The 14105-nt window shown below is 35.8% G+C and overlaps 1 protein-coding gene across 4 annotated transcripts in view; it reads left to right on the forward strand.

Annotated features, from left to right (window-relative positions):
• COL14A1 (collagen type XIV alpha 1 chain) overlaps nt 1-14105 on the forward strand; it is a 238104-nt gene that overhangs the window by 64278 nt on the left and 159721 nt on the right. For all 4 annotated transcript variants that reach the window (XM_061172169.1, XM_061172166.1, XM_061172167.1 and 1 more), the window contains exons 8-9: nt 406-567; nt 13863-14014. In XM_061172169.1, coding sequence (XP_061028152.1) covers nt 406-567; nt 13863-14014 — 314 coding nt within the window. The remainder of the gene's footprint in view (nt 1-405; nt 568-13862; nt 14015-14105) is intronic.

Raw genomic sequence — 14105 nt, forward strand, 5'->3', positions numbered from 1 at the left:
ATATTTATGAAAGACAGAAGTTAGTTTCATCAATACATCTTCCTGTTAAGATGTACTGAACAAAATTAAGACTTAATCATTTAAAAATGATTTTGAGGGAATTCCCTGGTGGTCCAGTGGTTAGGACGAGCCCTTCCACGGCAGGGAGTGCAGGTTCGATCTTTAGTTGGGAAACTAAGATCCCACATGCCGAGCGGTGAGGCCAAAAAATAATAAAAATTTAAAAATAAAATAAAAATGACTTTGAAAGTGAATTTAAAAAACAATCTGACATGAGATGTGCCTCTTTAAAGTACAGGTGCTTTGGTTGCGGTGGAGACTGATGGGTACAGGTCGGGCTCACTGCAGTTGCTTTTTCAAATGGGGCACGACCGTCATGACCCTCCCTGTTGTCCTCAATGCCAGGGGTGAAAAACGCGGATGAGAATGAATTGCAGGAGATCGCCTCTGAACCAGACAGCACTCATGTGTACAATGTCGCCGAATTTGACCTGATGCATACAGTTGTGGAGAGTCTGACGAGGACTGTCTGCTCCAGGGTGGAAGAACAGGACAGGGAGATCAAAGGTACAATGAGTGGCAGAGCACAGTTGCTCTGCTTGTGTGGGTATTACTCTGTGCAAAAGTCTATCATGGATTATGAAAATTCATATCATTTTTCACATTGACTTACTAAACAGTCCTTTGTGCTCTCAAGACAGGGATCATCAGAATAGAAAAGGGAGTATATTGGTAGCTTCCATGGGCTTGTGGGAGTGATACTTTAAATTACTAGATAATATCTCCATGGTGTTGCATTTAGACCATCATGTTTGTTTTTTAATTAAATGTTGGATTTTGAGATCACTGAGCATTCACATGAATTTGTAAGAAATAATGTAGAAAGAGATCATGTATATTTTACCTGTTTCCCTCAATGGTAACATATTACAAAACTACAGTACGATATCACATTCAGGAAAGTGACGTTCATACAGACAAGATACAGAACATTCACGTCACCACGAGGACCATTTCTGTTGTCCTTCTATAGCCACATTCCTTCCCTCCCCCAACATCTTCCTAACCCCTGGCAACCACTAATCTGTTCTCCATCTCTAAATACTTTTCATTTTGGAAATGTTATATAAATGGAATTATACAGTATGTAACTTATGAGGACTGGCTTTTTTCACTCAGGGTTATTCCCTGGAGATTCGTCAAAGTACTTGCATGTATCAGTAGCTCTTTCCTTTTTGTTGCTGCGTTGTATTCCCTGGTATGGATGTACCACACTTTGTTTAACAATTCACACATTGAAAAACATCTGCGTTCTTTCCATTTTTTGGCTGTTACCAAAAAAGGCTGCTATGAACATTCATGTATAGGTTCTTCTGTGAACATAAGTTTTCATTTCTCTGAGATAATGCCCAGGAGTGCAAATGCTTCATCATATTGTAATTGCATGTGTAGCTTAGTTTTAATTAAGAGGCTGCCAAACAATTTTCCAGGGTGGCTGTAGCATTCTACATTCCCACCAGCAACATATGTGATCCAGTTTCTATGCATTGTCACTAACATTTGTTGTTACTATATTTTATTTTGGTCATTCTGATAGGTGTGGAGTGCTATCTCATTGTGGTATTAATTTTCATTTTCCTGATAGCTAATGAAGTTGAACACCTTTTCACATGCTTATTTGCATTTGTATATCCTCTTTGATGAAACATCTGTTCATATCTTTTGCCCATTTTCTTTTTTTTAATTTTTATTTTATTTATTTATTTTTTTAACATCTTTATTGGGGTATAACAGCTTTACCATGGTGTGTTAGTTTCTGCCTTATAACAAAGTGAATCAGCTATACATATACATATATCCCCATATCTCCTCCCTCTTGCATCTCCCTCCCACCCTCCCTATCCCACCCCTCTAGGTGGTCACAAAGCCCTGAGCTGATCTCCCTGTGCTATGTGGCTGCTACCCACTAGCTATCTATTTTACATTTGGTAGTGTATATATGTCCATGCCACTCTCTCACTTCATCCCAGCTTACCTTTCTGCCTCCCCATGTCCTCAAGTCCATTCTTATGTTGGCATCTTTATTCCTGTCCTACCCCTAGATTCTTCAGAACCTTTTTGGGTTTTTTTTAGATTCCATATATGTGTGTTAGCATATGGTATTTCTTTTGCTCTTTCTGACTTACTTCACTCTGTATGACAGACTCTAGGTCCATCCACCTCACTACAAATACCTCAATTTCACTACTTTTTATGGCTGAGTGATACTCCATTGTATATATGTGCCACATCTTCTTTATCCATTCATCTGTTGATGGACGCTTAGATTCCTTCCATGTCCTGGCTATTGTAAATAGTGCTTCAATGAACATTGTGGTACATGACCCTTTTTGAATTATGGTTTTCTCAGGGTATATGCCCGGTAGTGGGATTGCTGGGTCATATGGTAGTTCTATTTTTAGTTTTTTAAGGAACCTCCATACTGTTCTCCATAGTGGCTGTATCAATTTACATTCCCACCAACAGTGCAAGAGGGTTCCCTTTTCTCCACACCCTCTCCAGCATTTATTGTTTGTAGATTTTTTGAAGATGGCCATTCTGACTGGTGTGAGGTAATACCGCTTGTGGTTTTGGTTTGCATTTCTCTAATGATTAGTGATGTTGAGGATCCTTTAATGTGTTTCTTGGCAGTCTGTATATCTTCTTTGGAGTAATGTCTATTTAGGTCTTCTGCCCATTTTTGGATTGGGTTGCTTGTTTTTTTGATATTGAGCTGCATGAGCTGCTTGTATATTTTGGACATTAATCCTTTGTCACTTGCTTCGTTTGCAAATATTTTCTCCCATTCTGAAGGTTGTCTTTTCATCTTGTTTATGGTTTCCTTTACTGTGCAAAAGCTTTTAAGTTAAATCAGGTCCCATTTGTATATTTCTGTTTTTATTTCCATTACTCTAGGAGGTGGGTCAAAAAGGATCTTGCTGTGATTTATGTCATAGAGTGTTCTGCCTATGTTTTCCTCTAAGGGTATTATAGTGTCTGGCCTTACATTTAGGTCTTTAATACATTTAAAGTTTATTTTTGTGTATGGTGTTAGGGAGTGTTCTAATTTCACTGTTTAGAAATTAATTTAGCTGTCCAGTTTTCCCAGCACCACTTACTGAAGAGGCTGTCTTTTCTCCATTGTATATTCTTGCCTCCTTTATCAAAGATAAGGTGACCACATGCACGTCGGTTTATCTCTGGGCTCTCTATCCTGTTCCATTGATCTATATTTCTGTTTTTTTGTGGCAGTACCATACTGTCTTGATTACTGTAGCTTTGTAGTATAGTCTGAAGTCAGGGAGCCTGATTCCTCCAGCTCCGTTTTTCTTTCTCAAGATTGTTTTGGATATTCGGGGTCTTTTGTGTTTCCATACAAATTGTGAAATTTATTGTTCTAGTTCTGTGAAAAATGCCATTGGTGGTTTGGTAGGGATTGCATGGAATCTGTAGATTGCTTTGGGTAATATAGTCATTTTCACAATGTTGATTCTTCCAATCCAAGAACATGATATATCTCTCCGTGTGTTTGTATTGTCTTTAATTTCTTTAATCAGTGTCTTATAGTTTTATGCATACAGGTCTTTTGTCTCCTTAGGTAGGTTTATTCCTCGGTATTTTATTCTTTTTGTTGCAGTGGTAAATGGGAGTGTTTCCTTAATTTCTCTTTCAGATTTTTCATCATTAGTGTGTAGGAATGCAAGAGATTTCTGTGCATTAATTTTGTATCCTGCTACTTTACCAAATTCATTGATTAGCTCTAGTAGTTTTCTGGTGCATCTTTAGTATTCTCTACGTATAGTATCATGTCATCTGCAAACAGTAACAGTTTTACTTCTTCTTTTTCGGGTTGGATTCCTTTCATTTCTTTTTCTTCTCTGATTGCTTTGGTTAAAACTTCCAAAAGTATGTTGAATAATAGTAGTGAGAGTGGGCAACCTTGTCTTGCTCCTGATCTTAGTGTAATTGGTTTCAGTTTTTCACCATTGAGAATGATGTTGGCTGTGGGTTTGTCATATATAGCCTTTATTATGTTGAGGTAAGTTCCCTCTATGCCTACTTTCTGGAGGGTTTTTATCATAAATGGGTGTTGAATTTTGTCGAAAGCTTTTTCTGCATCTATTGAGATGATCATATGGTTTTTATCCTTCAGTATCACATTGATTAATTTGCTTATTTTGAAGAATCCTCGCATTCCTGGGGTAAACCCCACTTAATCATGGTGTGTGATCCTTTTAATGTGCTGTTGGGTTCTGTTTGCTAGTATTTTGTTGAGGATTTTTGCATCCATGTTCATCAGTGATATTGGCCTGTAGTTTTCTTTTTTTTTGTGGCATCTTTGTCCGCTTTTGGTATCAGGATGATGGTGGCCTTGTAGAATGAATTTGGGAGTGTTCCTCCCTCTGCTATATTTTGGAAGAATTTGAGAAGGATAGGCGTTAGCTCTTCTCTAAATGTTTGATAGAATTGGCCTGTGAAGCCATCTGGTCCTGGGCTTTTGTTTGTTGGAAGATTTTTAACCACAGTCTCAATTTCAGTGCTTGTGATTGGTCTGTTTATATTTGCTATTTCTTCCTGGTTCAGTCTCGGAAGGTTGTGCTTTTCTAAGAATTTGTCCATTTCTTCCAGGTTGTCCATATTATTGGCATAGAGTTGCTTGTAGTAATCTCTCATGATCCTTTGTATTTCTGCAGTGTCATTGTTACTTCTCCTTTTTCATTTCTAATTCTATTGATTTGAGTCTTCTCCCTTTTTTCTTGATGAATCTGGCTAACAGTTTATCAATTTTGTTTATCTTCTTAAAGAACCAGCTTTTAGTTTTATTGATCTTTGCTATCGTTTCCTTCATTTCTTTTTCCTTTATTTCTGATCTGATCTTTATGATTTCTTTCTTTCTTCTGACTTTGGGGGTTTTTGTTCTTCTTTCTATAATTGCTTTAGGTATAAAGTTAGGTTGTTTATTTGAGATGTTTCTTGTTTCTTGAGGTAGGATTGTATTGCTATAAACTTCCCTCTTAGAACCGCTTTTGCTGCATCCTGTAGGTTTTGGGTAGTCGTATTTTCATTATCATTTGTTTCTAGGTATTTTTTGATTTGTTCTTTGATTTCTTCAGTGGTCTCTTGGTTATTTAGTAGTGTATTGTTTAGCCTACATATGTTTGTATTTTTTACAGATTTTTTCCCTTTAATTGATATCTAATCTCATAACATTGTGGTCGGAAAAGATACTTGATATGATTTCAATTTTCTTAAATTTACCAAGGCTTGATTTGTGGCCCAAGATATGATCTATCCTGGAGAATGTTCCATGAGTAATTGAGAAGAAATTGTATTCTGTTGTTTTTGAGTGGAATGACCTATAAATATCAATTAAGTCCATCTTGTTTAATGTATCATTTAAAGCTTGTGTTTCCTTATTTATTTTCAATTTGGATGATCAGTCCATTGGTGAAAGTGGGGTGTTAATGTCCCCTGCTATGATTGTGTTCTGTTAGTCTCCCCTTTTATGGCTGTTAGCATTTGCCTTATGTATTGAGGTGCTCCTATGTTGGGTGCATAAATATTTACAATTGTTGTATCTTCTTCTTGGATTGATCCCTTGATCATTATTTAGTGTCCTTCTTTGTCTCTTGTAATAGTCTTTATTTTAAAGTCTATTTTGTCTGATATGAGAATTGCTACTCCAGCTTTCTTTTGATTGCCATTTGCATGGAATATCTTTTTCCATCCCCTCACTTTCAGTTTGTATGTGTCCCTAGGTCGGAATTGGGTCTCTTGTAGACAGCATATATATAGGTCTTGTTTTGGTATCCATTCAGCCAGTCTATGTCTTTTGGTTGGAGCATTTAATCCATTTACATTTAAGGTAGTTATCGATATGTATGTCTCTATTACCATTTTCTTAATTGTTTTGGGTTTGTTATTGTAGGTCTTTTCCTTCTCTTGTTTTTCCTGCCTAGAGAAATTTCTTTAGCATTTGTTTTAAAGCTGGTTTGGTGGTGCTGAATTCTCTTAGCTTTTGCTTGTGTGTAAAGGTTTTAATTTCTCTGTCTAATCTGAAAGAAATCCTTGCTGGGTAGTGTAATCTTGGTTGTAGCATTTTCCCTTTCATCACTTTAAATATTTCCTGCCACTCCCTTCTGGCTTGCAGAGTTTCTGATGAACGATCAGCTGTTAACCTTATGGGGATTCCCTTGTATGTTAATTGTTGCTTTTCCCTTGCTGCTTTTAAGATTTATTCTTTGTATTTAAATTTTGATAGTTTGATTAATATGTGTCTTGTCATGTTTCTCCTAGGATTTATTGACTGTTTCCCGTGTTAGGGAAGTTTTCAAGTATAATCTCTTCAAATATTTTCTCAGTCCCTTTTTTTTTCTCTTCTTCTTCTGGGACCCCTATAATTCGAATGTTGGTGCATTTCGTATTTTCCCAGAGGTCTCTGACATTGTTCTCAATTCTTTTCATTCTTTTTTCTTTATTCTGCTCTGCGGTAGTTATTTCCACTCTTTTATCTTCCAGGTCACTTATCCCTTCTTCTGCCTCAGTTATTCTGCTATTGATTCCTTCTAGAAAAATTTTAGTTTCATTTATTGTGTTGTTCATCACTGTCTGTTTGCTCTTCAGTTCTTCTAGGTCCTTGTTAAATGTTTCTTGTATTTTCTCCATTCTATTTTCAAGATTTTGGATCATCTTTACTATCATTACTCAGAATTCTTTTTCAGGTACACTGCCTATTACCTCTTCATTTGATTGGTCTGGTGGGTTTTTGCCTTGCTGCTTCATCTGCTGTGTATTTCTCTGTCTTCTCATTTTGCTTAACTTACTGTTATTGGGGTCTCCATTTTGCAAGTGACAGGTTCGTAGTTCCTGTTGTTTTTGGTGTCTGCTCCCCTTGGTAAGGTTGGTTCAGTGGGTTGTGTAGGCTTCCTGGTGGAGGGGACTGGTCCCTGTGTTCTGGTGGATGAGGCTGGATTTTGTCTTTCTGATGGGCAGGACCTCTTCTGGTTGTGTGTTTTGGGGTGTCTGTGAATTTATTATTATTTTAGGCAGCCTCTCTGCTAATGGGTGGGGTTGTGTTCCTGTCTTGCTAGTTGTTTGGCATAGGGTGTCCAGAACTGTAGCTTGTTGGTCGTTGAATGGAGCTAGGTCTTAGTGTTGAGATGGAGATCTCTGGGAGAGCTTTTGCTGTTTGATATTACAGGGGGGCGGGAGGTCTCTGCTGGACCAATGTCCTGAACTCAGCCCTCCCACCTCAGAGGCTCAGGCCTGACACCCGGCCAGAGCACCAAGACCCTGTCAGCCACACGGCTCAGAGGAAAAGGGAGAAAACGAAAGATAGAAAGAAAGAAAAAATAAATAAATAAAATAAAATAAAGTTGATAAAACAGAAAAACTTTATTAAAAATAAAAAAATAAAAAATAATTAAAGAAAAGAGAGAAAGAATGAAGAGAGCAAACAAACCAAAAAACAAATCCACCAATGATAACATGTGCTAAAGACTATACTGAAAAAAAAAAGAAAAAAGGACAGTCAGAACCCTGGGACAAATGGCAAAAGCAAAGGTATACAGAGAAAATCACAGAAAGAAGCATACACATACACACTCACAAAAGGAGAAAAAGGAATATAAAAAATATATATATGTAACAAAATAAAAAAGGAAGAGAGCTACCAAATCATTAAACAAATCTGCCGTTGATAATAAGCTGTAAATACTAAACTAAGATAAACATAACACCAGAAACAAATTAGATGCAGAAAGCAAATCCCAAGTCTACAGTTGCTCCGAAAGTCCACCACCTTAATTTTCGGATGATTCATTGTCTATTCAGGTATTCCACAGATGCATGGTACATCAAGTTGATTGTGGAGATTTTATCCACTGCTCCTGAGGCTGCTGGGGGAAATTTCCCTTTCTCTTCTTTGTTTGCACAGCTCCTGGGGTTGAGCTTTGGATTTGGCCCCACCTCTGTGTGTAGGTCACCTGAGGGCATCTGATACCTTTTGGGAAATCTGAGGTCTTCTGCCAGCGTTCAGTAGGTGTTCTGTAGGAGTTGTTCCATGTGTAGATGTAGTTTTGATGTATTTGTGGGGAGGAAGATGATCTCCACGTCTTACTCCTCTACCATCTTGAAGGTGCCCCCCTTGTCCATTTTCTAACTGGACTTTTTTGGGGTTGTTTTTTGTGTTAGTTTTTAACTGTTGAGCTTTGAGAATTCTTTATATTCTAGGTAATAATCCTTTGTTGGACATGTGGTTTGTTAATATTTTCTCTCAATCTATAGCTTATCTTTTTATCTTTTTAACAAGGTCTTTTGCAGAACAAAAGTTTTAAAGTTTGATGAAGTCCAGTTTATCTGTTTTCCATTTTATGATTAGTGCTTTTTTGTGTCAAGTCTAAGAACTCTACCTGGTCTTAGATTCCCAAATATTTTCCTTTTTATTTTTTTCCCAGAAGTTTTATATTTTACATTAAATCTATGATGTGAGTTAATTTTTTGTAAAGGATTTGAAGTTTAGTTTAAGGTTCCAGCACTACTTGCTTAAAAGGCTGTATTTCTGCCATTGAAATTACCTTGCAACTTTGTTGAGTATCTGTTGGAGACATTTGTGTGTGTTTATATCTTGGTTCTCTTTTCTGTTCCATTTGGTCTATGTGTCTAACCCCCTTCCAATGTCATACAGTCTTGATTTACTGTAGGTGTATAGTAAGTCTTAAGATTGGATAGACTGAGTTCTCCTGTTTGATTATTCTTTTTCAAAATTGTTTTTGCTATTATACTTCCTTATAGTCCATGTAAGTGTTAGAATAACATTTATATAATATTCTATATTTAATTTATATAATAATCTAATATAAATATTAGAATAGTTTTTATTCTACAAAAAGTCTTATTGGAATTTTGTTAGGAATTGCATTAAATCAATTTTCAATTATCAAATATCAACTTAGGAATAATTGACATCTTTAATCTGTTGATTCTTCTAATCCATGGACATGGCACATCCCTCCATTTGTTTAGATATTCTTTGAGTTCTCCATCAGCATTTTTTAATTTTCAGGATGCAAGTTCTATATAGGTTTTGTTCTACTTACATTTAGTATTTAATTTTATTTTGAGAAATTTTAGTTGTATTTTTAATTTTGGTGTTCACATTTTCATTGCTAGTATATACAGATATAATTATATTTTTGTATGTTTACCTTGTAGCCGATGACCCTATTATTTGAAATTATTAATTATTTCTAGGAGTTTTTCTCTAGATTTTTGGAGATTTTCTATGTAGAAAGTCATATTATTTGCAAATAGTGATAGTTTTATTTCTTTCCTTTTGATTTCTGTGGTTTTTATTTCCTTTTGTTGCCTTATTTCACTGGCTAAAACTTCTAGTATTGTGTTAAATGTGATGAGAATGAGTATTGTTGCCTTATTCCCCATCTTAAAGGGAAAGCTTCTGCTTTTCAAGGGATTGGTCCATTTCATAGAACTTGTAGAATTCATGTGTGTAGAGTGGTTTATAGCATTCCCTTATTCTTTTGATGTCTGCAGGGTCTATAGTGATAACTCCTGTTTCCTCCAAGATATTGGTAATTTTTATCTTCTCTTTTTTTATTTTTCTTTCAGGCTTGCTAGACGTTTGCATTTTTTTTAAAGAACTGGCTCTTGGTTTCATAGAACTTCTTTATTTTTCTTCTGTTTTTTATTTCATTGATTTCTGCTCTTACTTTCATTTTCTTCACTTTGCTTGTTTTGGGTTTATTTTGCTTTCACTTTTCTAGATTCTTTAGATGGACTCTTAGATTATTGATTTGAGATGTTTTCTCTTTTATAGTGTAATTAGTTAAATGCTTTAAATTTCCTTCTCAGCACTGCTTTAGCAATGCCCCTAAATTTTGATATGTTGTATTTTCATTTAATTCAATTTAAAATATTTTTTGGTCTTGACATGTCCTCTCTGACCCATTGATTATTTAGAAGTGTGTTATTTATAGTTACCAAGTGCTTGGGCTTTTTTCTGTTATCTTTCTGTTGTTGGTTTCTAATTTTATTTCATTGTCATCAGAGAACACACTCTGTATGATTTCAATTGTTTTAAATTTGCTGAGGTTTGTTTTTTGGCCCAGGATATGGTTTATCTCGGTATATGCTCTGCAGGTGCTTGAAATGGATGTGTATTCTGCTGCTGTCATATGCAATGTTCTATAAGTTTTGACTAGATCCTGTTTGTTGATGGTCTTGTTGAGTTTTATATCCTTGCTGATTGTTTTGTTTCATTGTCTTATCAATAGTTGAGAGAGAGAGATGTTAAATATCCATCTAAAATTGTGGATTTGTCTGTTTTTTCTTTCAGTTCTATCAGCTTTTACTTTATATGTTTTGCAGCTCTTTTTTTGGTGCATATACATTTAGAATGCTAGGATTTCTGGGTTGATTAACCATTTATCATTATGTAATGTCTTTCTCTGTCTCAGGTAATTTTCTTTGTTCTGAAGTCTACTTTATCTTATATTAATACAGCCATTTCTACTCCCTTTTGATTAATGTTTACATAATATAATTTTTAAAATCTATTTACTTTCAACGTTCCTATATCATATTTGAAGTGGATTTCATGTAGACAGCATATAGTTGATCACGTTTTTAAATCCACTCTGATAATTGCTTCCTTTTAATTGGTATGCTTAGGCCATTTTTATTTAATGTAATTATTGATATGTTTGAGGTTAAACCTGCTTTTTAATTTTTATTTATTTTTTTTTTTCAGTTTGTTCTCTCTGGTTTTCACATCTCAGTTTTCTTTATCTTTTTTTCCCGTGGGTTACTTAAACATTTTTAGAACTACATTTTGATTTATTTATAATGTTTTTGATGGAATCTCTTTGTATATCTTTTAGTTGTTGCTGTAGTTATTATATTATATATACATGACTTATCCCAGTCTGCTGATCTTGATATTTTACCAGTTTGAGTGAAGTGATGAAACCTTACCTCCCTCAAGTCCCTTTACCATATCTGTGTGTAATACAATTGTCTTAAATATTTCCTCTCTAAAAATGTTGAACCACATCAGAAATTGTTATAATTCTTCAACCACAAAACATAATTTAGGAAACTTGAGAGGAGAAGTAAACTGTATTGTATTTACCCATATTTTAATGCTTTCTGTCATTCTCTCTTCCTTTCTGTAGTCCCAGAAATCCTTCTTTTTGTTATTCTGTTTAAAGAACCTCCTTTAGTCCTTCTTTTGGGATAGGTCCATTGGTGAAAAATTCTTATTTAATTTTACTTTATCTGAGAATGATTTGATTTTCCCTTCATTCCTAAAAGATATTTTTTGCTAGATAGAGTTTTGGTTGACAGCTTTTTTCTTTGAATATTTGAAAAATGTTATGCCACTTTCTTCTGGGCTCCATGGTTTCTGATGAGAAATCTGCTGTCATTAAAAAATTTCTCCCTAAAAATAAGGTGTCATTTCTTCCCCATTCCTTTTACGTTTTTTTCTTTGAGTTTAGTTTTAGGAAGTCTGACTATGGTATATTTTGGGGTGAGTTTCTGTTGGCCTATCTATTTGGGGTATACTCATTTTCTTGAATCTATAGTTTGCACCCTTTGTCAAATTTGAGAATTTTTCAGGCCTTATTTCTTCAAGTACTGACTTACCACTAGATCTACTGTGATACCATCCCAGAGGGAAAGGGGAGTGGTGCCTCAGTACTACCAGGTGGGGATGGAAGTCCCAGCTCTTCATGTGGTTTCCCCATATATCACAGATGGAAGTGAGGTGGAAGGATTTGTTACTACTTGTCAGGGATGATTGTCTCTTTTCCCTATTTGGTATTTTCTCCTACCACCCTGGTTGCATGATAGGATGAGGGTAAATGTTGGGGCACTCCGTTACAGTCAGGAAAGGTAGACGTCTTGGCTCCCCACTTGACCTTTGCTGGTATGAGTGGGGATGGGGCCACAGTTGGGGTTTTTTTTTCTGTGGTTTTTGTCTAGACTAGAGCAGTTATTGCCTAAAAGTTTTCTGTCTTGGCAGGCTGCTCCTTTCCTGGCCCTTTGGCTAGAGAGAGCAGACTTCATTGGATTGTTTTTGTCTGTATTTGTTTGTGTTTCTAGGTGGCTGGATTCTTTAGCTCTACGTCTAGGATACGTGAGGCAAAAGGAAACTCAGGGAACTCACCACTGTACCATTCCCTGGGTCCAACAGTCCCTTTCCCATCTACCTTCTTCTCTTTACTTTTCAGGGTCTTATGCTTGTCGTATACATAATTTCCAGAAATTTTGTTTGTACTTGAGGGGAAGAGTAGGGAAAAGCGCATCTGCTCTATCTTCCTGGATGCTCAGCCATTATGGAATTTTTAACCCTTGTTCCTCATGATATCATTGGTCTACAGGTTACACCTGGTTAATAGGGATGTGATCTGAGAAGAAGGTAATATCCAGATCTTGCTTTAAGAGTTTGGTTTTATTTCCTGCCTTTACTGTACCCAGGGTGTGGAATGATTCTATTTGGCTACATGTCCTTCTCTCTTCCATCATTCCTCTTTCCCTGGGCTAGAACTCTTGGGACTAGGTTGGGCAGCCAAGTAGTAGTTTCCTGAATAAATTTCTCTGAGTGCTTGATGAGATGACTTTAGAGCCCATTTTTACCCACAAAAAATTCTACATGTGGTTGCTGATAAAACATGTAATAAAGTACCTGGCCATAGTTATTATTCCATAACTATGTTTTTTTCCCCATTGTTATGGCTACTAAAGTCCCTTTAAGTAAGTGCCCCTAGCAGATAATAAATCCTAAAGTTCAAGGAGTTTAAACTTTACATGTCCCAAATCTTTTACAGACTCATTGTTTTAACATGTATATAACACACATAAAGTGCTTACATGATGTTTAGCTTATAGTGGACATTCAGTGTATATTAGTTGCTTTTTCTTCTCTTTTTACTTTTAAATATTGGCCATTTGTTGAAGTCTTCAGTATAGAGGCGGTACCCTCTGTTGCATAAAAACACAGGCTCTTGTGTCAAGAAGCTTGGGTATCAGTCTCAGCTCTGGTACTCACTAACAATGTGACTTTGGCAAGTTATTTCACATCATTCTGACTTGGTTTTCTCACCTACAACATGGGAACAATAATAGCAACTATTGAGAATTAAATGAGGTAATACTTCTAAAGAGCTCAGAAGAGTACCTTTAGATACAAACTCAATTAATGTTGTATTTTTGTTTCTGTTTTTTTACTATTCTATAGCAAGAAAGTTCCTTAGAGTCAAGGGCTATGTCTTACTTAAGGTTGTATCCTCAGAACCTAGCATAGTGATTGGTACCTAATAGAAAAATGTTTCAATAAACAAAATGTTGTACAGGCATACCTTGTTTTATTGTGCTTCGCTTTATTGCGCTTTGCAGATATTGTGTTTTTTACAGACTGAAAGTTTGTGGCAACCGTGTGTCGAGCAAGTCTATTGGTGCCATTTTTTCAAAAGCATTATTTTTAAATTAAGGTATGTATATTGTTATTTTTAGACATAATGCAATTGCACACTTAATAGACTACAGTATAAGGTAAACATAACTTTTATATGAATTGGGAAACCAAAAAAATTGAGTGACTCGCTTTATTGCAGAGGTCTGGAACTGAACCCACAATATCTCTGAGGTATGCCTATAATGAATTACTGAATTAATTTATTTAGAAATGAAAATCTTAGAGGCAGCATAAAATCAACAATCATTTCTGACTAGTGGAGTTTCCTAGGTTCATAAGAAATAACTATGGGAAAGAGGTTCATTTTATGTGTTTCTTTAAAATTTAGCCTCAGCCCTTGCCACCATTGGGCCACCTACAGAACTGATTACTTCTGAAGTCACTGCCAGGAGCTTTATGGTAAACTGGACTCATGCCCCAGGAAAAGTGGAAAATTACAGAGTCGTGTATTATCCTGCCAGGGGTGGAAAACCAGAAGAGGTAATAAGGAGACAGTATTTTCTAACCATTATTTTCATTCTCTCAATTCTTGTACGGTAGTGAAGACAAGGCAGAAATGTGTATATAAGGA

The sequence above is a fragment of the Eubalaena glacialis genome, chromosome 17 (genome assembly GCF_028564815.1).
Source record: "Eubalaena glacialis isolate mEubGla1 chromosome 17, mEubGla1.1.hap2.+ XY, whole genome shotgun sequence".
NCBI classification, from domain to species: domain Eukaryota; kingdom Metazoa; phylum Chordata; class Mammalia; order Artiodactyla; family Balaenidae; genus Eubalaena; species Eubalaena glacialis.